At 43.9% G+C, this 26,531-nt stretch overlaps 1 protein-coding gene across 1 annotated transcript; it reads right to left on the reverse strand.

The window, feature by feature from the left end:
- HDA15 (histone deacetylase 15) lies at window positions 1–23,262 on the reverse strand. The gene is made up of 17 exons (XM_078575462.1): window positions 23,136–23,262; window positions 22,425–22,784; window positions 22,247–22,355; window positions 21,731–21,789; window positions 20,936–21,011; window positions 20,765–20,829; window positions 20,542–20,597; window positions 19,756–19,879; window positions 19,533–19,658; window positions 19,393–19,443; window positions 18,682–18,750; window positions 5,332–5,440; window positions 5,008–5,087; window positions 4,113–4,195; window positions 3,978–4,023; window positions 1,115–1,286; window positions 1–297 (listed from the first exon to the last, which is right to left on the reverse strand). The coding sequence occupies exons 2-17, from the start codon at window positions 22,755–22,757 to the stop codon at window positions 182–184; spliced, it is 1,674 nt and encodes a 557-aa protein (XP_078431588.1). The 5' UTR covers window positions 22,758–22,784; window positions 23,136–23,262; the 3' UTR covers window positions 1–181.
- Between the last annotated feature and the right edge of the window lie 3,269 nt (window positions 23,263–26,531).

A 26,531-nucleotide genomic window follows, 5' to 3' on the forward strand; every position in this document is an offset into this window, starting at 1 on the left:
TATCGAAACTTTTTCCATCGTTTTCATTAAAATTGTCAAAAAGAAAATAAAATAACGAAGTCTTAATCAGGAACCCAAAATTAGAAAACACCTAATTTTCTCAGAAAAAAAAAGAACAAATTTTGGGCATAGGGAGAAACCATGGCTCAAGAGTTGATCATTGTAAAAGAAAAGAATACATTCATACCCAGCTACGGTTTCCGGGATAGAGCTGTTCGTAGGCAAACCGCTTGCTTCCCCATTTCCACCAAATCGGCCCGAGCCTGAGACGTCTCTTCTTCTTCGTCTTCCTCTCATCTGATCATCACAAAAATGTGATTATCACCAAATTTCATTGATACCCAGATAACTGTTCGGCCTGACCTCGTCTTCGGGCCCATGGACTTTCCTACCTATTTTGGGGGTGTTTTGCGATAATTACCATGAAAGGTCATTTAGGGTTTAAGCAAGAACTATTATGATCGGCAAGGTTGAGGGCCGCCGTTCTCTTCAATCAGTTGTACTGATCAGATCAATCTACTTGGATAGATCGAGATTGGACCAAGTCGGTTGATTTGATCAAGATGATTGATCAGAAACAGTACATAGAGAAGGATAAGGAGCGACTAGGATTTTCATCATGATCACAAGAAATCCTGAAGATCCAGGATCAAATGAAACTCCGATCGATCGAAACAATCAATCAGCTGATTCAACTAAGTCGGATTGCGGTAGGACTGGTTTGGCTGATCCGATCGAGAGCTCGATGGTTCAGCAAGAAAGTGAATGATAGATAGATAGAGAGAGAGAGAGAGGGATTTAGATCATGATCAATCGAAATCTTGAACAGACCAGAATTGATCTAAAACCTGATCGATTGAATCAATCCTAATAATTCAACCTCATAAAAGAACGCCTACTATTACTCAATTAACACAGCCAATAAAGGCACGGTCAACAAGGAGATCCACAAAAGCAATATATTTAACTTTTTACGCTCAAATATATTTAATGATCAAGAATGTTCCACAAAAGTTGCTTTGCTTTAAAAATAAGGTCTTTTTTTCTTAATTTATCGCTTATGTAAATGTAAAGAATGAAATTTCAAAAACAGATCCAAAGATAGATTTCTGACCTATCTTAATGGGAGACAGAGAATCCCACTGAAGCTTTAATTTCTTGAAGATTGGCATCAGCATGGGCCAGAATTCAAGCTGTGCAGCCAATACTTCTAAGACTGTCTGCAAACCTGTTCTTGACGGCTGTATATCACGTATTTTGCCCGTAGGCACTTCTCCCAGAAGCACCTTCAAATTGCCAAGAGAAGTAAACCAAATTAAAACGAGAAGAAAAAAAAAACAAGAAAGAGAATTAGAGAAATAAAAAACAGATTTTTGTAAAATATTGATACGCGTGCTAAAAATCGTCTAAAGTTATTTACTCGGTCCGATTCAGTCTTCCTCCTCGTTGCCCGTCTTCTTCCCTTGTTCCCTTTCCTATTGCCATTCCATTTTCCTTATTGTGACATTAGATTACGATCTAGAATTGAATGGTTTTACGATTTCCTTCTACAGTTATTTTCTCGGTCCGACACCACAGTTTACTCTGATCACTCTACATATCTCTACTTCTTGATAGATCCATGTTGGATATTATCAAACTGGTATCAGAGCAAGGCGTCCTTGGAACACACTATGGTAGGACTTGAAGCAACGGTTGAAAAAGCTCACTCAGGATCAAATTAGGGCGACAAATGCTCAGACGATCATTTATGGAACAATTAGAGGTGCTGGATGCAAAAAATATATACTAAAAATTTAATCACTATCAATTTGAATATCAAGACGTAACAGTTTAGGGAAGAATTATATTGGCAGAGACATTTGGTGCAGATCTCTATTGTGGAAGGTCTTGGAAGAGATGTGTTAAACTGCAGTATAAATATGTCACTCCCTATATAATTTTTTTGAAAAAAGTCACTCTCTATGTTATAAGGGGGTTTTGCGTAAAAATGTATGGCTACATTTGTCTGATTAAAACAGACAGAGCGAAGTTAAACACCAGAGATTCTATTAGTTTCCTAGGGTTTATTCTCTTGTTCCAAAGTTGGCAAACTCTTCCGGTCGCCCTACCTCTCTCTCCTCTGATCATTCCAGAGTTTGACGGTATGAGAGAGATAGAAAGATAATAATGGGAACAAGGTCTTTCAGTTACTACAGACTGGAACAAGTCGACGATGATGACTCCTTAATAGAATTGATTGTCAACTTCTAGGATACTCGAAGTTGGTACAATCTATGATATGTATTTCGAGTCACAATCTCAATCACTGAAGTAGACGTGGTCGTTCTGTTCTTTTTGTGCGAATTTGTGAGAAATTGTTCGCTCTGTTCGGTTTTCCAAACAGAACAAAAACGAACTCGAACAGAACATTGCACAGATCCGTGTGCGGTTCTTTTGTTCGCTTTGTGCAAATTTTGTTCGTTTTTGAAAAAAAAAGAACAGAACAAAGTACAAGGCCCTGTGCGGTTCTTTTGTGGGAATTTTTTGTTCTTTTCAAACGAACAGAACAGAACAACCATGTCCACACTGAAGTGAAGAGAGGTGGATGATGGATCAATCGATTTATTAATATAGAGAGAGAGAGAAACGCGCAGTGAGACGGATTGATTAGAGGTAGGGATGATCTCCCACACGCAAGCCAGGCTGCGGCAGCAACCATTTCAAGAAGATACCCCATAAACGTGTCATGGATTTCCCTAGCTTATTTGTAGCTTGAATCTTCCTGCCATTTATTTGAATTTGCTTTGCACGTGCTGCTTACTCAACACCAGTCACGTGGAGAGGCATGTTTCTCGTTTTCCTTTGATAGGTCTCTAAAGGGTTATTAGAACTCGTCATTCATTTCTATCGAGATAATGTAACCGTGACAACTTTGTCGTAGGCTTTCACTTAACTCAATGACGATGATGATGACATCAACTCGTCATTGTCATTGTCTATTTTTACTTTCGTAGATGACGATGGCAAGATGAATCATCAATGTCCTCATCTTTAGACCGTGGCTAGGGTGACGATGACCATTGCATCCTTGTCACTCAGGCCGTGGATAAGCAGAATGAATCCTTCATAGATGATGAACCCTAGATATAGTCCAGGATTGATGTGATCTTATATCCCAAGGATATCTTATGCATCTTAGCTCGTTAAGGACACATTCATCATTTGGTGTTTTAGGGCAGTCAGGGATAACGGTAAGACCAGCCGCTTGGCTCAACAACTTAATCCTTCACATCTCAGTCTGGATCCCTCACCTGTCCAGCGATCCCCTAATCCCGCAATTGCCTCATCTGATCTTCACTCGGCTCCCCTCCAGCCGATCGGTTCTCTTCCAGTCTTCAGCAATCACTGCGATCATCAGCACTTCACCACGTCTCCGGGCAGTTCATCCTCGGTTGATGCTTTCTTTCTCTGTTCAGGCCTATGTTTCCCCCTTCTACGATACAAACCTAATGCTCAATTGGGCCAATTAGACAACTTCTTGACAGTCACTCTCGGGGGACGGGTGAAGGAATTAAACGTGAAACTAGCCTAAAATATGACAGAGATTCCCCAGAAGGACATGCCCCTTTAAATTGACATGGCCACAAAAGATATCACTCGTAGGGCCTACTCCAAAAATAACCTTCAAATGGCCATGAGAGAAGTAACCCTTCTCCCAATATAACATAATGGCACTGAGAATGTTATCTCGAAGGAGAGAAGAAACAAAAAAGGAATCCAAGTAAAAAAGAGATCTAAGATAAAATGTTTTCTCTGAGACACAGAAGATCAATGTTCAAGAGTCGAGGGGAGAATGACCATAAACGAGGCAAACCAGAGAGAAAGCAATAACAACCAGAGAGCAGGAGATAAACTCAGTCATCAAAGAATTGGTTTCCTAGTCCCAAATGAAAATATGACGTGGTCCAGTTAATGTGGAAGTGAATGAATCCTACCTTTACAACAGCAGTGGCCGAAGAAGATATAGATCGAAGGTTGTAGCTGCAAATATAACAAAGTCGGTGACACTTTAACAAAATATAGAAACATTGAAGTCTCTCGACGCAGCAAAAATGAAAAAAATAGCTCACCCCCCCTCTAAAATGACTAGTAACCGTCCCTTGGAAACACTATTCAGCATATGCGTCATCTGGGCATAACCATCAGGTGTTACCTGCAAGTTAGATTTTTATTATTAAAATTATTTAAGAAATGTAAAGTTATAATCGTTACTATATTAAATAAAATAGTAATTATGAGTCAAACCTGCATCTCTTTCGGCAACAATATCATAATCCCTCCAAGAAGTATTTATGAGTACAATATACATTATCCCCGTGTAAATAACATAAACCAATCTGCACTATGTTTGTACAGTTAGATAGATATAGGCTTGGCTATCAAATTTGATCGCACTGGATCGAAGATTTGATTGCTCTATCAGCCCTGAATGTGATCGATCTGATCCAATCAATCATATGGGCCAGGTAGAGATCGGACGGATCACTTGATCTGACCAGTCAGATCAAAAGATTGGATTGATCAATGGCCCTGATCGTGGAGAGATCTGATCCAATCAATCTGATTGGCCAGCTCAAGATCATATTTTCATCTCATTGGTTCAAGATCAAAATATCTGATTAACATGATCAAACAGATTTGATTGGGCAGGTTGAGATTAGGTTGATTGCAGGTCTAACCTATCCAATCAAAAGATTGTACTGATTGATCTGATCTGACCCAATCAATTGGACTGGCCGGATATGGATCAGATTGATCAACGATCAGATCAGTTTGCTCAAAAGATTTGACTGGACAATTGGCCTATATCGTAAGATATCTAATACAGTCGATCAGATTCGAGAAAACGAGATAGGGTGGATCTGATTGATATGATCGAAGATCAGATCGATTGCCAATGCCCAGATATATATTTGCGTTCCTGCTAAAAACAAAAGCTCCTTCACACAGGGCAAAAGACTGTACGTCGCAGCCTCCTAGAGGATCACCCCTCGCTGCATCAAACCCCGCTGATATAATGGTCAGATCTGCAGCAAACTCTGAAGCTGCATAAATAAAATGATTATAATAAGTCACCCTACACACGCACAGGGAAAATGACAAATCGAGGAAACACGATGAAATTTCCAAAATAAACCAAAACTTTCTACCCCACCTTTTTAAGGTTCTTTTTTTTTCCACATTTGACAGATAACATTAGAAAAACTTTCTCAGCCAAGAAGACTTCATATGGTGTGTACAAGAAAAATACAAACTAAAGTGTTTTCAAGCGTAATTTTGAAGATGTACCGATGGGAAGAATGGCATGCTGGAAAGCAAAGATGTAGTCATTGTCCCCGACACCTCCATTCTTCCAAGGGATGTTTACACAGTAACCTTTCGCGTCCACTGAACCGACCTGGCAACCCAACGGGAAGGAAAATGATGGAAGCCACATGAATATTATTAAACTAAAAAATTGGTGATCGTTCTGTATGGACACAAATCAGAACTTCAAAAGTAAATAAAATTTCTCAACTTATAATAATCCAATGGATCGCTAAAAACATTACAGTATTAGAGTGCAAAAAAAATTCTAGTCGGATATCCATCATATTGATGGTGAAACATAGCATTAATATGAAAACTTATCCCTCCTGGGTATATCCATCATTTTTTAGATCTTAGGGATATTTTGGGTATTATCCTCCAGGTTAGTTTTCTCATTTAAATAAATGTAGCCCCGGGTAGCAAAAGAAACAATGAAGTTGTCGTTCCTCTTCTCCTATCTCTCTCTTCAGGTGAAGTCCATCACGCCCTCTAATCCTTGCAGGAGATTGGGGTCTGGGTAATTCGTGTTAGGGTTTCCTACTCCAATGTAAGGATGGGGAACTGTTAAGATCCTGAGAGATCTTACAAAAACTGATAGTAGAAATCCTTGAATCGTCAAGCAAATCAATCCAATGTAAGCGGAAAATGTGCGTACTCCAAGAAGGAATCGAACAATCAAGTTGGATCAGTCTCTTACTCTCAGTGAACAAGAATAGAGACTGGAAAACAGAAAGAACGATAGATTAGAGAGACGCTGGATCAGTTTTCCTCTCCTCCAGATCGGGATTGCAACCCCGAGCTCCAGCCTTTATATATATATATATATATACCCCTGAGAAATGTGAAGAGTGGAGTTCTACAATCCACTCTGGGTGACGTCCACTCTGACAAATCTCTCTCTCTCTCTCATCTCTACCTCATCCACTTCATAAAGTCCTCTCTCTTCTTACAACTGGTATTTTGTCTCTTCCCATCTTCTCCCTCTTGATCTACGCTAAACAAAGAATCGTTCCTCCCTTTAATAAAATCAACTTACATCTTCCATCGCCTATCGAAGGAATAAATTCTCCCTATATGCTGCACCAATGCAGAAAAAATATGGAGTACTATAACCAAAGCAACAAATCCAGTAGTTCAGAGAGATTCTGAAGGAGATTTTCTGCAACACAGGGTAAATTCAATAACATATAGTACAAACGTTATACGCTGCTCTGGAACATTTCAAAAGAAAAATTAGAGTTTAGCAGACATCAGATGTCAAGATGGTGAACCTCTTTCAACAAACAGAAAACTAAAACCAAAGTTGTGAGAGATAGATAAGAATTTGAATGCATGAACAATTCGTTAGTGTTGACGAATATGGCCCAGGCCCATAAAGGATGCACATGGGCCCCCAAAGGTTTTGCCCCATTTGCGTAAAAGTCAAATCGGGTAAGTAACGGCTAGTCAAACTAGCCGTTACAAAGTAGCCGTTACAAGGCTAACTAGCCGTTATAGCCGATGTATATATAAGACTCTTGTATTTTGTTTTTTAAGTTAAGTTTTATGCTTCTTCCTATCTCTGTCTATCTACTCCTTAAACATCAAGCATTCCACATGGTATCAGAGCAGGAGTGATCTACGAGAGTACCTGAAAGTCCGATTGAAGCTAAGGATCATCCTACGGGAGGATTCTGGTTCTTTTTGGGAAGATTCTGTTCATCATTTGAGCTGACGATCATCCTACGGGAGGAAGTATGGCTGATGACTCAATGAAGCTCCCAGATCCATTTATATCTTCTGCTTCCGCTGCGCCATCTTCAGGGAATCCGTTGCTAATCCCTGATCGATGGTTGACCCATCTTCCAGTGTTCGCAAAATGCAACATTTTTAATGGAAACAATCTTCTTCTCTGGGAGAGGACTATCCAAGCAGCTTTAAAGCCTCGTCAGCTCCTCCATCACTTAACCGAGGACCGTCCAAGTGAAACTCATCCAGATTACCCAAAGTGGGTCATGGAGGAGGAATTTGTGTTTGGATGGATGTTGGATTCTATTTCGTCAGAGCAGCTTACTCAATATTCCTCTTATGAGACATCTAAAGCTCTATGGATGGCTGTTCATCGAAATCATTCTAAAAAGAATGACAAAACGAAGATCATTACACTGATCATCCAGTCCTATACCCTCAAGCAAGGCGATATGGACGTACTTACTTACTCGAATAAGCTAAGAGAAATTCACGATGAGCTCGATCACTGCCGTCCACCTTCTACCGATCCAGTGGCTAGAAAACACGAGGCAACTAATCGCCTCTGTCAATTCCTCCAGGGGCTTCGACCCGAGTTTGAACTACTAAGAAGTCAACTCTACAATCCGGAAGACGAACCCACATTTGATGAGGCTGTGTCCAAGGCAATGCAAGAGGAAAGCCGCCTAACTCAGTCAAAGAAGCCGTTGAAAGTACAGCCTATGTAACAAAAGGTCAACAGAAGGGAGATCAGGAAAAATCTAACAAAGAAGAAATTTTCTGCAACTACTGCAAAAAAAGAGGCCATACAAAAGACATGCTGGAAATTACATGGCAAGCCTCCACATCCAGCCAAGGCCCACTTCACACAACAAGGAGCATCCCAAACAGGTAATGCTAATGAACTTCCCTCAGCTCAAGATTTCCAGAAGATGTTTCAAGAGCTCCAGAACTTTTTTTTTTTGAATAATATAGAAGATCACCCAGCTTGGTGACCCTCCGTACACATGGACGGGTCTAGGCCAAAAAGCCCATCCTTCCGCCCCTATCCACCCCCTCATCCAGGACCAAACCAACAAAAAACCAGTCTCTCAGCATCATTTTTTGCCCTTTCCACCGACATTGCCGCCCCCTTGAAAACGACCTCGTTGCGGTGAGTCCATACCACCCAAAGCACCGCGAATCTTAGCCCCCGCTCCTTGTCAGTCCCCTGCTTGCGCCGCGGCAGTGTGGCCCATAGCTGCGAGCTCGACGTAACCTCTGCCAGCCCCTGGCTAGCCCACAGTGCCCGAGCAAGCCGACACTGGAAGAACAGATGCTCGCACTCCTCTTCCTCTTCCGTACACACAAGGCATAGTGAGAATTCAGCAGGGAAGAACCTTTGCCATCTCACACGGGTCATTGTCCGCTTCCTGGCAAGCAACCATACAAACACCCAAAGATGTTACAAGAAGAGGGTATATATATATACCCTAAGTGAGAGAAGAGAGATAAAGGGCTAATGGGCTTATAGAACAGGGCCCATTAGCCCGATATAGGAATATATCACTAACACCCCATGGCGAAGTATGGATGTCTTCCATACCGAGCTTGGACACCTGCGTTGGAGAAGTGGGCGAAAGTCCCTTGGTGAGGGCGTCCGCCGCCTGATCAGCGGATGCAACAAAGTCAAGATCAAAAATCCCTTCGTCAACACGCTCCTTAAAGAAGTAGCGATCACGCTCCATGTGCTTTATCCGTCCCTGCTGGCCCGGATTTAAGGCCAGTGCAATCGCTGACTTGTTGTCACAGTAAAAATGGATGGGACGGGAATACTCCACCCGAAGATCGTGAAGGATCCCGTAAATCCACTGACCTTCGGATGCCCCATCGGCGGCGCGCGGAACTCAGCTTCGCGCTTGGCGGATATCTTGTCTTGCTTGCTGTTCTTCCAGCTGACTAGGCTGCCAAAGATGAGCGTGCAGTACCGGTGGTGGATCGGCAATCCACAATCGAGCCGGCGAAATCTGCATCAGTGTACACTTTCACTTTTCTGTCCGAACTCCGAGGAAGAGCAGTCCCTTCCGGGCAACCTTTAGGTATGCAAGTACCCGGTGGGCGGCCTGGCGATGAACCTCTCGGCGAGTGCATAAACTGACTAAGTAAGTTGACTGCAAAGCTGAGGTCGGGCAGTGTGTGTCAAATAGCAATTTCCCCACCAGCTGCTGATACTGATAAGGATTCACCAGTGGAGAGTCCTCCCTTTGCCCAATTTGGACGTTGGGATCAATGGGAGTGCTCACCGGAGCACACTCAGTCATACCAGTCAGGGTGAGCAGGTCAACGGCATACTTCTGCTGCGAGGCGAAGATCCCCAGGGGAATAAGCCACCTCAAGGCCAAGGAAATATCTGAGGAGGCCGAGAGTCTTAATCTCAAACTCCTTGGCCAGGGCAGCACTGAGACGGACAGCTTCGGCAGCATCGGAACCCGTGAGCAAAATATCATCGACGTACACTGCCAGGATAGATACACCGGTCGGCTGATGACGGAAGAACAATGAGGCATCACCATTGCTCTGAGTATACCCTTCGGCTTTCAGAACGGAGGAGAAACGGCCGAACCACATCCGAGGTGACTGCTTCAGTCCATTGAGGGACTTCCGCAATCGACAGACGGTGCCGGGAGGACCAAGGGTGTACCCCTCGGGCTGCTTCATATACACCTCCTCCTTCAGATCGCCATGTAGGAAGGCGTTCTTCACATCAAACTGCCGAATCCCCCAATGGAAGTGAGCTGCCAATGCCAAGAGAAGACGAACCATTTCCATCTTTGCCACCGGGGAAAAGGTCTCGAAATAATCCACTCCATATGATTGGGTGAACCCCGGCGACGGCGAGACTTGTACCGCTCCAGGGTGCCATCCGCATGATGTTTCTTGGTGTGGATCCACTTGCAATCCACCACCCTCTTGCCAGGAGGAAGGGGACCACATCCACGTGTGGTTCTTGAGCAAAGATTGCATCTCCTCGTCCATCGCGCTTTCCAATGAGGAGAAGCGATAGCATCAGCTACACGGCGAGGAATGGGATCCGACTCGATGCAGTGAGAAACAGCCGGTAGGAGTACTCAGCCGGTCGAATGAGAGAAAATGAGATAGAGGATAGCGGGGTGTGCGAGTGCACTGGCGAACCCCTTCCGAAGAGGCGATAGGCCAACCCAGCTGTTCCTCATCATCGATAGAGGCTGAGCGGAATCGTCCGACGGAGGATGAGCGGAGCGAGAGGTGGGAGACAAAGGTGCGGGAAGGGAAGTGGAGTCACCCGCACAAGGGAGGATAGGATCATCCTCGGATGGGAAGAAAGAAGCCAACTCACCGGGAGGAGAGGAAGAGGACTCACCGAAGAGGGAGATCCTGTGGGGACGGAGCTGGAGAATCCTGGCCAGTGAGAATGCCCGGGGGAGGAGGCGACAAGGGTGCCGGAAGCAAAGGAGGAGTGGACAGCACGTCCAAGGACCCCTCAGGTGTCACCGACGGAGAAGAAAGGACATCAACGGGAAAAGGATCATGGAGAGACGAGGGTGGCGTTGGAGCAGTGGGCTCCACACTCGGAACAGGCCCCAAGTGGGGAGCCGAAGGAGCCTCATCCAACGGGAGGCGGGATGAGGAAGAGTAGTCCCCGAAATAGGGTTCATGCTCGGCAAAGGTGACATTTGCGGAGATGAAGAAACGCCTTGTGGGCGGATGGTAGCACCTGTATCCCTTCTGGAGGGATGCGTAGCCGACGAAGATGCACCTCAGAGCACGAGCATCGAACTTCGTCCGTGATGGAGAGGTATCGTGGACGTAGGCGGTGCAGCCGAAGACCCGAGGAAGGAGACCCGTCCGCAGAGAAATATCCGAAAAAGTCGCATTCATCCGGTCCAGGGGGCAGGAGAACTCCAATGTAGGGGAAGGAAGACGATTGATGAGGTGGGTACTCGTCAAAATCGCCTCACCCCAATACTGCCAAGGCACCTGGTAGTTCACCAAAAGCGTCGGGCGGTGGAAGTGACATACCCAATGCGGCGTTCTGCCATACCGTTCTGCTCGGCGTAGCTACGCGAAGTGTCGTGGAGGATTCCACGATCCGCAAAAAATGAGGCAAGTGCGGTATTGACGAAGTCGCGGGCATTGTCCGACCGGAACCGCTGGATACCACGACCAAACTGAGTCTGGACCATGGCGCAGAAATGTCGGACGGTGGATGTGACCTCTGACTTCGTGGTCAGCAAATAGACCCACGTATACCGGGTGGCCTCATCCACAAAAATCACGAAGTAGCGGTGCCCCCTCAGACTAGGCTGCGGGGCCGGTCCCCAAACATCACTGTGAACCCGATACAGCGGACTCTTCGTATGCATTTCAGAGGGAGTAAAGGAAGATCGACGATGCTTGGCCAACTGACAGGCTTCGCAAACAACACTCGATAAGTCGAGTCCAGTACATAAAGAAGGGAAAACTCGCTGCATAGTAGAAAAAGGAGGGTGGCCAAGCCGCTGGTGAGCCAACTGGAGACGTCCTCTACACTGCTCGTCGGCTGGTCGAAGTGCCCGGTGCACCAAGAAAGTAGAAGAGCGCCCCCCGTCGTCCAACAGTAGCAGTCCATGTTCCCGCCTAATCGGTGTAGTCCTTCCCACCTTGTCAGACAGAAACATGCCGTCAGGTTGGAGGTGAAAGGAGCACATAAGGGCATCAACAAGACGTTGCGGAGACATGAGAATGGCCCGCAAATCAGGCACATGGAGGACGTTGTTGACCACATCGAGGCCATCCACAAAAACTGCCCCGATTCCGGCCACCCGGAGGCGTCCACCGCCCGCCGTAAGAACGGTACGGCTCTCACGATGCCTCTCGTACGATACAAACCGGTCATTGAAGGGGGTCATATGCTCGGTGGCCCCCGAATCAAGAACCCACGTAGTATCAGAGACGAGAGGTGAGTGAAGAGCCGTATGACCACAGTACCACTCAGAGGAAGGAGAGGGCTGAAACGCACCAAAACCGCCGAAGTAGGACGTGGACTGGGTCTGGGTCTGAGTCTGAAGGGCAGCCATCTGGGACTCCATTTGGTCACGGAGACGAGTGAAGTCAGCCTGGAGTTGATCGATGGTGGAAGCGGAACTGCTCGTGCTGGTGGACGTGGCGGCAACCAGGGCCTGTCCGTCGGCGACTTCCTTCTTCTTCTGCTTGTGCTGGAACTTCGGGGGAACACCATGGAGTTTCCAGCAGCGGTCGAGTATGCCCCACCTTCTTGCAGTAGGTACAACTGGGGCGAGTCGTGGAGTCGGAAGGTGTCGCCAAGAGGGCCGCCGAGTCAAGGGCCGGCGCGACGGAGTCCCATGGAGTGCAAAATGACTTTCCTCCTCTAGGAGTTCCGGGAGGAGCTGCGTCGATGGTCGGGAAGCCTTCTTTGCGATGTAGGGCGTTGCGGCGAATGTCATGATACTCGCGGTTGAGGCCATTGAGAACCCCATGAGTCGCAAAGAAGAACATCTTTCCAAATTTTGCACGCGTCACATCGTCAGGCGGTAAGTAGTGATCCGCCGTCCCACAATTTCTTGTGGGCTAAGGCATGTCGGAGATGCTCATTGTGCCTTGGCGAAGGTTATGCGCCTGTCCCACTAACGCAAACAGTCGCCAGTAGTCGTTGTCTCGACCACAGTATGCGTCTTCGCTTGATCCCAGAACCCCTTCACCGTCGTCGGGTAAGGAAAGCGCTGCCGAAAATCATGGGACAGCGTATGCGTGTAAGCCACCCCAGGACAAACTTCTCTTCCGCATTCCACGTGGCGTAGTGGACATGCGTCGGTTGGAGCGGAGCCTCGGTGCAGTGCTTGAACAGGAAGCGTGATTCCAGGGTGGTTTGGGCGTGGCGGGTCCATTCCAGTAGATTCGGGCCCGAAGAAGAGTAGATTCGGGGACCGCTGGGAGGACTCACAATTTTGTAGGAGAGAGGCTTCTCGAGGAAATCGGCATCTTGAGCGGCATGATGTCAAGTTTTGGGTGCGGGGCGGCAACCGGTTAGAGGCGACCGGCGTCGGAGAGGCAGGCGGCCAGAACAGGGCCTGGAGGGCGTAATGGGGCCGTCCAGGGGGCGGATGACGGAATGGATGACGAAAACAGTCTCGGGATGACGCACAGATGAAGAGGATGACGGAAAAATCGTCCGGATGACGGTTCGGACGGGTCGGTTGACGGTTCGGACGGTGATCGATCGGATCGAATGACCGGTCGGACGGGATCGGATGACGGTTCGGACGGGATCGGTTGTGGATCGACTCGGGATGACGCGCCGGGATGACGGTTCGGCGCTTGCTGCGGCTGCTTCGGCTGCGGGCTCCGGGCGGCCGTCAGGCGCCGGAAATCGAAGGAGGAAGCGGTATGGAAGATTTTGAGGATGAAAATCGGAAGAGGAGCGATTTTAAACCGAAAAAATGACTGGAATGAAGAAGAAGAAATTGCGGAAGCGGAAGGGAAGTTCCGCAAGAGAATGGAGCGAAGTTCAGCGTGGCGAAGATAGTCTGCGCGGGGAATGTTCGTCCGGTAGAGGGATCTCACTCCTTAGAGAGCCATTGGCTCTGATACCATGTTAACCCTAGGAGGGGGAAGTGGATCAAGAGAGATGGAGTGAGAAGGAAAATAGAATAATGTACCAAAGATGTTACAAGAAGAGGGTATATATATATACCCTAAGTGAGAGAAGAGAGATAAAGGGCTAATGGGCTTATAGAACAGGGCCCATTAGCCCGATATAGGAATATATCACTAACAAGAACAGATGCTCGCACTCCTCTTCCTCTTCCGTACACACAAGGCATAGTGAGAATTCAGCAGGGAAGAACCTTTGCCATCTCACACGGGTCATTGTCCGCTTCCTGGCAAGCAACCATACAAACACCCAAACCTTTAAGGGAATCTTTTGCCTCCAAATTGAGCGACATGCCCTTAAGATGATTGGGTCCTCATAGTGGTGTGGTCTCAAAATCTGGTAAACACCTCGGCTGGAGAACAGACCCGATGCCCATACCCACCCATCTGTCGTCCCCTCCATTGGCCTCCAGTTGCTCAGAGTTTGCTGAAGGCGTAAGAAATCCTCCACCCGTTGACTAGATAAGATGGCCGCAAAAGTAGAACACCACACTCCATCCCAACACTCTTCCACCAAGGCATGCCGGTGACGGGCAAGGGAATATAGGCGAGGGAACAGATCACAGAGTCGTCCATGCGACGACCAATTGTCCGTCCAGAACCTGAAGCCGGTGCCATTCCCCAATTGAGCCCGGAAAAACTCCTTGACCACTGTCCATACCTTCCTCAGCCCTCTCCAAAAAGCCGACTCCCCTCGTACATTACACATCACCTTCTCCCAATCCAAATTGGATCCGTATCTGTCCCTCACCACCTCCTTAATCAAGTCATCCTCCGGTCCCACAATCCGTCTAACCCATTTCGTCAATAATGCCACATTTAGTGTATTTAGGTCAGGCACCCCAAGTCCCCACTGTTTAGTTGGCGAGCAGATGTCATTCCATGACACCAGCGTCATGACCCGTCCTTCCCCCGCATTTGCCCCCTTCCAAAAAAATCTCCACATGATCCCGCTCAGGCATTTCTCAACACCCATCGGGATTTTAAACACGGATAGATAAAAAGTTGGAATTGCTGATAATACCGATCACAGCAGCACTAGTCTCCCCCCTCGCGACAAGAGCTCCAGAACTTGAAGTCCTTGATAAATTCTGGAACTATCATTGGGTCAACATCAGTGGCAAACACAGGTAAACACGAGCTCCTTAATAGTATTGCTTTACTTGCTAAGGAACCTGCAAATGCATGGATCCTAGATTCCGGGGCAACAGATTACATGTCCTCTAAAAGATCTTCTTTTATGGCATATGAGGTTGTTCCTCCTGGCAAATATGTTCAAACTGCCGATGGATCACTACTTCCAGTAGTTGGTATTGGTAAAATGAACATCAAACCAATAGGAGAACTAGGAACTGTACTACATGTTCCTGAGTTATTTATAAATTTAGTGTCAGTACAAAAATTGGCAAAACTTACCTATGTCACAAGGAACTCGGGTGGAGGATTGGACTAGCTAAGGTTTATCAAGGACTGTACTACCTACCTGTGCAAAGTCAGGAATCACTAAGGGAGGGAGAATCCAAGGCGATTATAGTGATGAAATCATCCCAAGAATCGATGGTTGAGATGCACCAAAAAATGGGACATCCCTCCTACTCTCTCCTAAAGTATATGTATCCCAAATTGTTCAAAGATGTTTTAGTGGAAAATTTGACTTGTGAATCCCGTCAATTAGGGAAATTTAGGCGAGCTACCTATCCACCCATTGACACCCGGATGACTAAACCTTTCCAAATGATACATTGTGGTGTATGGGGACCTTCTCCTCAAACAGACATACTAGGACATAGATATTTCTTAGTGTGTACTGATGACTATAGTAGATATAGTTGGATTTTCTTACAAAGAACTAAGAGTGAAGTCACTAAGAATATCAAAGGATTATGTAACCTGATTAAGAGACAGTTAGGAGATCAGGTTCAAGGCTTGAGGACAGACAATGGCAAGGATTTTCTAAACAATGAGCTGACGAAATTCTTTAGATCTGAGGGGATAAAACGCGAAACTTCATGTCCATACACTCCACAACAGAATGGAGTGGCTGAGAGAAAGATAGGTGATGTTGTAGATAAGGGAAGAACCTTACTCATCCATGGAAATGTACCAGTAAATTTATGGGGATTTGCAGTAATGACAGCCGTACACTTAATTAATAGGCTGCCGTCAAGAATTCTGGATTTCCAGAGTCCCTTGGAATTACTAGAGACCTATTATCCAAACGTTCGACTAAAAACTGGATTGCAAGTTAGAGTATTTGGCTGTGTTGGTTATGTATACAACCATGCTTCTAAGCAAAACAAATGGTCTGCGAAAGGATTAAAGTGTGTTTTTGTAGGGTATTCGAGCACTCAAAAAAGGTTACAAACTATATCATCCTATCACTAGGAAATACATTGTATCAAAGGATGTATTCTTTGACGAAAAGGTCTTTTATTACAAGCCAAGTGGTACAGAAAAATATAGGGATGTCTCCCATTTACTTACCATAACTGATGAGGAGAAGAACAATCCTATGACAGACGAGGAGCCTGTGGCAGGCAGGAACCAACACTTAATGGAAATAGAATTTGAACAACCAGATGAAAAAGGAGATGGATAAGTCGAAAATAAAGGGCAGAAAGAATCAAGTACGATTGTCCCCTACCCCAAATACTACCAGAGGAAAAAAAGGGAAAAAGTAATAGAATCCATGGAAAGAATTGAAGGGGAGAGACAGTTAAAGAGAATTACGCAGAGGGGGAGATATCTAGCCAAGAAAAGGAAGATGCAAGTTGGCCAATTGCCCTAAGGAAAGGAACTAGAACATGTGTTAAAGGAATCTTACCTCACTCAATAACTAACTACTTAAACAATCAGAAGGTATCACCTGCGTACAAAATGTTCCTCGCCACTGTCCAAGATATTCCGATACCAAGAAATCCTCAAGAAGCTATGACAAACAGAATGTGGAAAGAAGCAATGGATGAAGAAATGAAGGCACTACACCAAAATAACACTTGGGAAATAGTCGATCGACCTAAAGGGAAGAAATTCGTTGGATGTAGATGGGTATATACTCTTAAGTATAAATCAGATGGTACTTTAGACAGATACAAAGCACGACTTGTAGCTAGGGGATATACTCAAACATATGGAATTGACTACCTAGAAACATTTGCTCCAGTAGCCAAGATCAATATAATCAGAATTCTAATCTCTCTAGCAGTAAACTTAGACTGACCATTGAACCAATACGACATTAAGAACGCCTTTTTACATGGAGATCTAAAGGAAGAAATCTACATGGAGATCCCACCAGGATATGCAGATGAAACGACTCAAGGAAAGATACGTAAACTAAAGAAAGCACTGTATGGTCTGAAGCAGTCACCTAGAGCATGGTTTGGGAGATTTACCCAAGCCATGAAAATTCTTGGATACAGTCAAAGTAATGGAGAACATACAATGTTTTTTAAACATCAGGGCCAGGATCCAATAACAATCTTATTAGTATATGTAGATGATATCATAATAACAGGAAATAACCTCAGGGAAATCAGAGTTCTTGAGGATCACCTAGATAAAAACTTTAAATTAAAACAATTAGGACCTCTAAAGCATTTTTTAGGGATAGAGTTTGCAAGATCCAGTGAAGGAATACTAATGACTCAACAAAAATACATGCTTGATTTACTGAATGAAACCAAACATATGAATTGTCATGTGAGTGAATCTCCAATCGAAGTTAATCATAAATTAACTATGGATGAGGATGAACTTAGGGTAGAAATGAGCTCATATCAGAGTATTGTAGGAAAATTATTATATCTTTCTCATACGCGACCTGACATATGTTTTACAGTAAATGTGCTAAGTCAGTTTATGCATTCGCCAAGAAATTCTCATTTTCAGGCAGCTAACAGAGTACTCAGGTACCTTAAGGGAACACCAGGGTTAGGAATTGCGTATCGCAAGACAGGTAAGCTTGATCTTGTTTTATATACTGACTCTGATTTTGCTGGTTCCCGTCTTGATTTTAGGTCAACAACTGGATATTGTACAATGCTTGGAGGGAATCTAGTAACGTGGAGGAGTAAAAAACAAAGTGTGGTCTCAAAGTCATGTACTGAAGCAGAATTTCGAGCTACGTCGAAAGGCATTGATGAAGTGATGTGGATTAAGAATTTGCTGGACGACTTGAAGATTACATACTCAAAACCGATTATAATCCGGTGTGACAACAAGTCTGCAATCAGTATTGCACATGACCCGGTCTATCATGACAGGATGAAGCACGTAAACATTGACAGATTTTACATACAAGATCATCTTGAACAGGGGATTTTGAAGACGGAGCACGTTAACTCAGAAGAGCAGTACGCAGACATCTTCACCAAGGGGCTACCAATTAACACTCTCCAATATCTAGTGTCCAAGCTTGGAATGACCAGTATACATTCCTGCACTTGAGGAGGAGTGTTGACGAATATGGCCCAGGCCCATAAAGGATGCACATGGGCCCCCAAAGGTTTTGCCCCATTTGCGTAAAAGTCAAATCGGGTAAGTAACGGCTAGTCAAACTAGCCGTTACAAAGTAGCCACTACAAGGCTAACTAGCCGTTATAGCCGATGTATATATAAGACTCTTGTATTTTGTTTTTAAGTTAAGTTTTATGCTTCTTCCTATCTCTGTCTATCTACTCCTTCCTCTTCTCTCTAAACATCAAGCATTCCACAGTTAGAAATGACCGCAGACTTTTGACATGTACGTCAACTACAATCACTTTTTATGCATAAAAGGTAAATATTTTTTTTGAAGAAAATAAAAGGCAATTATTAGGCATTATAATGCGAAAGACATGAGATGTAGACATTAAAAAATATACTTTATAATGTTATTTGTTGACTATGGAAAACAATGATAGCAATAACGAAACTTAAGTGAAAATATACATCTTCAGCGGCCCCTGTTCCAGGATAGAACCTTCCATTTTCATGCCGATGTAGAGACACGTATAGCACCTACATAAACAAGAACAATAAGAAAAAGTGAGATTGGCTAAATAAAGCAACTGTTTTTTGATCATGTAAATATGAAAAAATCCAGCAGAAGAGGCATATGGAATGTAAAATAGGGATAATCAGTAGAACCTTATAGTTTCCTAATTTTGGTAAAGAAACAAAAGAACTGTGCGGAAATATGAAGCTCTCAAAAAAATAGAGACGTAGAAGCACATTTCATATTATTCGAGACCCCGATGCAATAATAAGAAACGATATGCCAGATGATCCAGAAAAAAGTTGAAGGCACTAGATTCTAAAACAATTCACAATGATTGCATCAAAAATATGTATCCCACCTAATTGAATTTACATCAATCCATAGAGGATTTGAAGATATAGAGCGAGGTAGGTATATCTATCAAGAGAGAAGGTGAAGGAGAGACAATCTAGGTGGAGTGGAGATCATGATGAATCAAGAGAGAGAGAGAGATCCGAGACAGTAACTGATCTTTAAAGGAAGCGAAGGTAGGAGGAATTAACTTCAATTCTCTGCTCTGTCCCCCTGAGGGGAATGCAATGCAAGACAAAAGTACCGAAAATATACCAACGATGAAAAGGGCAAAATTACCCCTGCATGGGGGGGGATCATATCAGACTCACCGACTTGTTTGCCTCAAATATTTCTTGCGTACCATTTCCATGATGTACGTCCTACAGATCAAAGGAAAAGCCGACAATAGATCATCAACATAGAATGACAGAATAAAACGAAAGGTAATCACAAAAATAAAAAGGGTTACCCAGTCAATAATCAGAACTTTCTTGGCACCTGCAGCCAAGGCAGACAATGCAGCCACGGCAGCATTATTGTGCAAGCAAAACCCCATTGCTTCTTTGACACCAGCATGATGCCCAGGAGGTCTAACCTAACTTCCAGAAGAACCAAGTCACGTGTCACGCATCCAGTAATAGTTAAAAAACTAAAATAAAACGCATAATAATGATGATTTGTAAGTAACCTACCAGAGCAAAACCATTTCTAGCTCGCCCAGACATGATAGCCGAAGCTAGGTCTGAACATAAACCTGCTGCTAGCCTCGCAGCACATGCTGAGTGTCGATTGGCATATGTATCCGAGGTAAAGTAACTGGTTATTTATTCGCAAAATTAACATAGGATACATGATTAGAGCAGACCACACATTTCTTCCACACAAATAAAACATCAGAATCTTTATAAAAAAATGTTTCTTTATAGAAATATATAGCAGCAACAAATAAAATTACGATTCCAGGCCTGAATCCATGAATTATGTATGACGAGTCATTTTACAACTTGAAAATACTGCGACTCATGAAATAAGGAGAAGGAAAGAAACATACAACACACAGTACAATAATGAAACTACATGGCCGGTAAATACCATTCAAATAGAAATTGAGTCCCATTAAAACCAACTTACATCATAATTTTTTATTAAACTCTTATGACCCAAATGACACAATTGTTGGCTTTGAACTTCAGACAAAAACACACGAAAAAAATAATTATGATAAATCGGAAGAAACAAAGGTTTTGAGCTTACTCAAAATCGACAGAAAGATAATATGGAAGATCGATAAGAATTCCAGGTTCACCCACTATTGATAAATATTCCAATAAAAAAAACAGAAAATTCTGTCTTGTAGGATAAATTTAAAAATCAGAATAAAATGTCAATGTGAAACAATGCAGAAATCTGATTGGCATAAATGGGCAAATGGCTATGTGTAATGAAGATAAATATAGCTCTACGTAAACAGTCAGCACCTCAGAAGAAAATGTCTAGTGCTCTCCACTGATTGAACATGATCCATAGAATGAACCTGAAAGTACATAGATATGAGAACTTTTGTTTCTCTTTAAATTAAAAGGACGAATGTTGGGTTTTGTTCAGGACTTTAAAATCAGTTTCTTTTGAACTGGTGCAACACGGAGGCCCAAAATGAAATGAAAAAGCAATAACAATAAAAATAAAATTCAGGAGACTTACTCTTTGAAGCTCTTCCATGGTGATTTCTCTAGCAGGAAAACTAGAACATTTTCCAGGAAAGAGACCTACGAAAATTTGAGAGAGAAAATAAAAAAAGTGATTAAAGAATGTAAAAAAAAAGGTTCTGAAGCGTACAAAAAATACAAAAAGTTGACAGACAAGTGTGATTACCGGCAGCAGAAAGGCTAGCCACAATTGCTCGAAGACGATCAGGTCGCTCAGGATGTGGATGAAATTTCATTTCAACCTGAAACATCACAGTAAGACCTATAAACATCACAGTTTGTAAGTACATCCTAAAAAAGTCTTCGTAACAACTCAGCAACTACTTCCGCGGAAAAAATCACATTTGAACTCCTATACGGCTCGCTAGGCATAAAAATATTGAATATATTAAGATTTACATAGCAGAACATGTCTTAGGCTTCAAGTTCTCGTTCTTAGACTACATTTTTTCCAGATCAACGATGGCAATAACTAATCATCATCGTCATCTGTTTCACAAAAGCTGCCATAGTTATCATCACCATCATTCATTGGTCGAGGGAAAATCGTCAATGTCATGTGGTTTCAAAGAGCTAACGAAGAGCTAATCAAGTGTCATTGCCACTATCATCATCGTCCATCATTTATGAGCTAATGAAGAGTATCTAATCAAGCAGTCATCATTGTAATCTGATCCAATCTCCGAAGCCCATCATCTCATCTTCGAAGTCATCTATCAATTGAAGATAAATCATAATTGACAAGGTCATTCATCGAAGCAAAACATGGATGTGACGTTCAGAACAATAGATTTGTCTTTGCCATGCCAACATTAATCTCAAATGTCACTGTCTCAGTGGCTCAAAGAAAATCATCTAGGAATCTGTCATTTCATACATTTTCATAATCAACATAGTTATGAAAAATTCAGATTATTTATCGACAGTTAATGCAAAAAGTGTGATACCAATAAATGCTTACTTCAAAGTGCAACAACATTCTCTCATCAAACCCGATGGCAGTGCCCTCTGGATCCATACCTGCACGTGCTTAAAGTATACTCAGCAACGACATCCATTGCTATCAAAAGGATATAATATGATTCAACCCATTTTAACAGTCAGCAGAGATTCGACACAATGCATCCATCAGCAAAATGATGGATAAACTAACCAACTAAACTTATCTTACTCGATGTTGTTATAGTGGTTAAACTACCTAGTCAAAGAACAGGTCGCCCCAAACAAAGTCCAAGAGTAAAATGAAATGATTCACAGTTGTAATCTAGCCTTTTATTGTATCAATTATCACTAACTACTTTCTCAAAATTTCGAAATTTAGGGTCTAATTGGCAGAAAATAAACGGTCAATCTTTGAAGGAAAAGTTTTACAACGATCAAACTGCTTTGAAATAATATTCCATTTGTTTTGAGATGACTGTCCCAGGAAACTATAATCACACTCGCTTGAACTGAACGGATAATCAGAATATCTAACCTGGAGATCTCCCTTTGAGATCTAGCTTAAAGGGATTCGTGTCCTCCGCAGAATCAGAAGCAGAACAATCATGCGTGAGAACTTTGTACTCTCTATGTTCTCCACAGCTCTTGAAAAATAATAGCAAAAGGCAATTAGATGACACGATTTTCGAGAAAAAACTGAGAATAAGACGCACATCACAGTAGCAAACGTCGTCAAAGTTCCCCATTGTGCAGTTGACGCAGAACCATTTCTCGCTGATCATCCGCATTATAGGTTCCTCCCAATCGCTATCCTCCTCATCATTGTAGTCGTCGTACTCTTCATCCATAGTAGCAAGTTCTTGAATTGTGCTCCTCGTATGCTGTCTAGACAATCTCTGGCTAGGCGCTGCATTGCGAGCTTCAAAGTCACCGTTCACCAAGGTGGCCTCTTCTTCCTCGACCTCAGATTTCTCTTCGGAGATAAGATTCAAAGAAGCCGCCGCAACTTCACTATTGCCATCCACTCGTCCATTGCTGGCCGCCATTACTCAGTTCTCAGATCAGAGCGTTTGCTAATCAGATAGATAGAATTAACAAAACCGTTAATGATCAATCCACCAAACACGGCTGGAGAAAACTCTTGATTTCCAGTTCCAAGCGGACTTTGAAAACAAGATATCCAGAAGACAGATGGACCGCAGAAGTTTATGACATCAAACGAACAGAATGGTCCAAATGGCCAAATGGAGAATCAATCGACTGCGATTTCGCTAACAATACAGATATGCTCGTAAAAAATGTTGATAATCGATCCGCCAAACACTGCTGGATCATCGAATTTGAAAATAAAAAATCCAGAAGATTAAGACATCAACTGAAGCAATGATCCAAACAGTCAAAGATCGTACGAATCAACAGCGCACCTGAACTTCACTGCAAAATCCACTGATCGCCAGCAGAGATGGAGAAAAAACGGGATTCCGACAGATCGAGATTGCGAGTGAGTAGGGTTAGAAGACGTCAGAATCCTACAAATATACGGAATGCTTGAAAGTTTCAAATTTCCCCCCTTTTTCATATTTATAGTGGTAGCTTTCAAGACCAATAAGATGTTCCGCAAGCGCAATGTAAGCTATTTGGAACCAAGCAGGGACTGGATAATGGTACGGAACGGCACGTCCGGGACGTGACGCCCCGGACTTGACGAACAGTGACGGACGGTGACGTGATGAAACTTTCGCCACGCCACAATCCCGTCACGCGTCCCAGCCTACGCAAAAAAAACCGTTACATTCTCGTCACGCGTCCATCCATAGGAGCGTCCCGTCATGTCCCTGTCACCGTGACGGCGTCGTCGTCACCTGTGACGTGAATAAAACCTACAGTCGAGTATGGCCCCTCGTATTTATAGTGGTTTTCATTATAATTGTTAAAATTTCTAAAGTAAGTACTATAATTGTTAAATTTTCCTATGGTTTTTATTATGGAAATTTGGAGGACAGAGAATAGGAGGGGTATATCTCCAATTATTTATAGACGGTGTCAGTTCATGCGCAAAAAAAACAGGGACTTTTGTGAAAAATATCAGGAAATCGAAATGGCGACGTCACCTGGCAAAATCTCTGCCATCAGACAGCTTAAAAATAATGATTTTTACATGTATTTTCTGTTTGTTTTAACTTTTCAAAAATTCTGTCACAGCCGTCATCTGTGAACAGCGTTCCGTCACGTCACGCGTCCAGGGCACCCCGTCACCGTCACGTTCCCATCACGATCACATCGTCATCCGTCACCGTCACAGTGATATGTGACGTGACGGCTAACGCGTGTCGATCCCTAGCTAATTGTTGACCCAACTTTCATAGGTCCTTTCTTGCAGAACCTCCTAATGAGAAATGATGTCCGGGTGTCTCTTCCCTGAGACTTGCTTGCTCTTGATGGAGTGGCCAGTGCTCCTTCGAATGCAATCAATTAGGGCGCTATTTGCCACTAACCACTCGCTCGGCGACTAATCAGGCTCTGCATTTCGTATCATCGTCATCCGATATCTAACTAGATATTAGATATTGGAAAATTCTGATAGGGATGCCCAACCAACCTACGGATCGGGTCAAAGTGGGATTAGTTCTACCCAATGTCAGTTCGAGTGGATGTACTAAGTTGAGTTGTCCAAGTTGGCGGGTTAGAGTCAAGTTGACCTTGAATTATGGGGTTTATGATGTTTCGGGGTGGAATGGGAGGATAATATTAGATGCATCTTCCCCTATGTTGCCTAGGTGCATTAGGGCATTTTGTCTTGTCATGAAGTTGTGCTGTCATTTGTTCGCCCTCCAGTTTATAAATCTCTTCATCTAATCGTGTTTGAACATCTTCTGTGCCTTTTTACATCTCCTCTTGCCTCATTATTTACGCATACCTTTTTTCAAATTCATAGAATATCATAAATTTGTGTAGTGTGGGTATTGTTACCAAAGCATGTTCCACTATTTAGATATCACAGTGTATTCAAGAGTAAAGTCTATCTAATCCATCAGTGAAAATTTGGATGACCAGCCCTCTTCTAGTTTGTTAAGATGTACTTCAAAATTTTCCATATTACTATTGATCTTATTTTTATCACTAGTAGAATATTCAAAAACATCTAATATTCGGTTTAAGTTGAATTTGTCTTGTCCTACCCATGCACATACATTTTCCTATAAACAAAATGGCTTAAAATCTTGGAACAATCGAAGATTCACCAGACAAAATATTACATTTTAAAATTAAAATTTGAGTTGACTCTATCGTCTTGCTAGTCCTTGACTATTTTTGTTGAGTCCACTTTGAGTTCCATTATGGTTATTTAATTGAGTGGTGCGGGTTCAAATAGGACAATTTTTTTGCTATTGTTGGGAAGAAAGAGTTGTTTTGGGATGTGTCCATGGGTGATCGATAAAGCTTCATTCTAGTGCAAGCTTGAAAATGTGATATAAGATCTTCAAATGGCAAGCCTACACATGTAGTGATATTGCTGTCGGACGTCCTTGGGGGCGCCATCCAATGGGGTATCGAGGCGATGCTCTAATACCAAGATGATGATGGATGTCGTCGGGGACGTCGTCTGATGGGGTACTGAGACAATTCTCTGATACCAAGATGATGTCATACATCGTCGGGGATGTCGTCCGATGGGTAAATTCCCTAAGGAAAATGTAACTACTTGAGTGAAGTGAACCTAGGCGGATGTACGTGCATGCCCCGACTCGTGGGGTTTCGCCGAGCTCCGGGGCGAACGAGCGATAACGGTGACAGTGACCTTCTGACCCTCGTCAGAGCGACGACGGTGACTATGACATCGAATGAAATAATTCTGTTGGCGCTCGCACGTAACGGACGGGCTCGACCCATACCAATGAGCTCACTCAAGTTGTAGTTTTCAATATATAAGCTCTCACGTAATCTAACCCAAGCGAAGTGGAGCGCAGTCGACAATATACTAAAGACGGTAATATAACTGACGAGTAGAGAAATGACGTACTGCGTTAGCGGGTCGATTGTCATCATTGTCTTCGTTGGTATAAGGGTCGGTGCGGGCAGGTAGGGAGGAGGCATACCGGAGGCGAGCATGGGCATCACTTGACATGCAGCGGAGTCACGGCCGGAGCATGACGCTAGAGATAGTCGAGGATGAGGAAGAGAGAGTGTCGTGGTGTCATGTCAACCTGACAAGTGCAAGCGTCTGAAGGTGGCCAACGCATCCAGGTCGGATGGCACACACCGTGTTGGCGAGGCGTACACAGGAGGCGAACGTCACTCAGGGCACGACTTGAGCAGCGTAGCGGCACAAGCGAGGCGCGATCGGGCGTTGGCAGTGCAGGTAGCAGGTGCGCCCAAAGCAACGGGAGCAAGTGGCATCGCGCGGGACGCTAGGGAGATTATCTTAGTTTATGTTTGAGTAGTTTGTGGATGACGCCCACCGATCAACTGCCACTGTCGCGTCCAGTTCTACGCCGCGAAGATGATACCACTACCGGAAGAACAGCTGCTGCTGCCACTCTCGACGACCTAAATGTCTGTCATTAGTAGGGTCCTTCTCAACATAAAATAATTGACGTGCCGTGTCCTGTCATCGTCACCTTAACTGGATCACCCTATCGCCTGAGACTAATGAGCTTCCCGCAGTTGAATCTGGCCATCCCGGCCGCCTCCCACCATCTCTGGTCGCCTCCGACAGTCCCCGGCTGCCTCTGGCCGCCCTAGATGCCACACACAAGGACCACTCCAGCCCTCACTTGCAACGATGCCCTAGCAACCACCGTCCCCGTGGTCATTGCCCT

The sequence above is a fragment of the Wolffia australiana genome, chromosome 5, assembly GCF_029677425.1.
Source record: "Wolffia australiana isolate 7733 chromosome 5, ASM2967742v1".
NCBI classification, from domain to species: Eukaryota; Viridiplantae; Streptophyta; class Magnoliopsida; order Alismatales; family Araceae; genus Wolffia; species Wolffia australiana.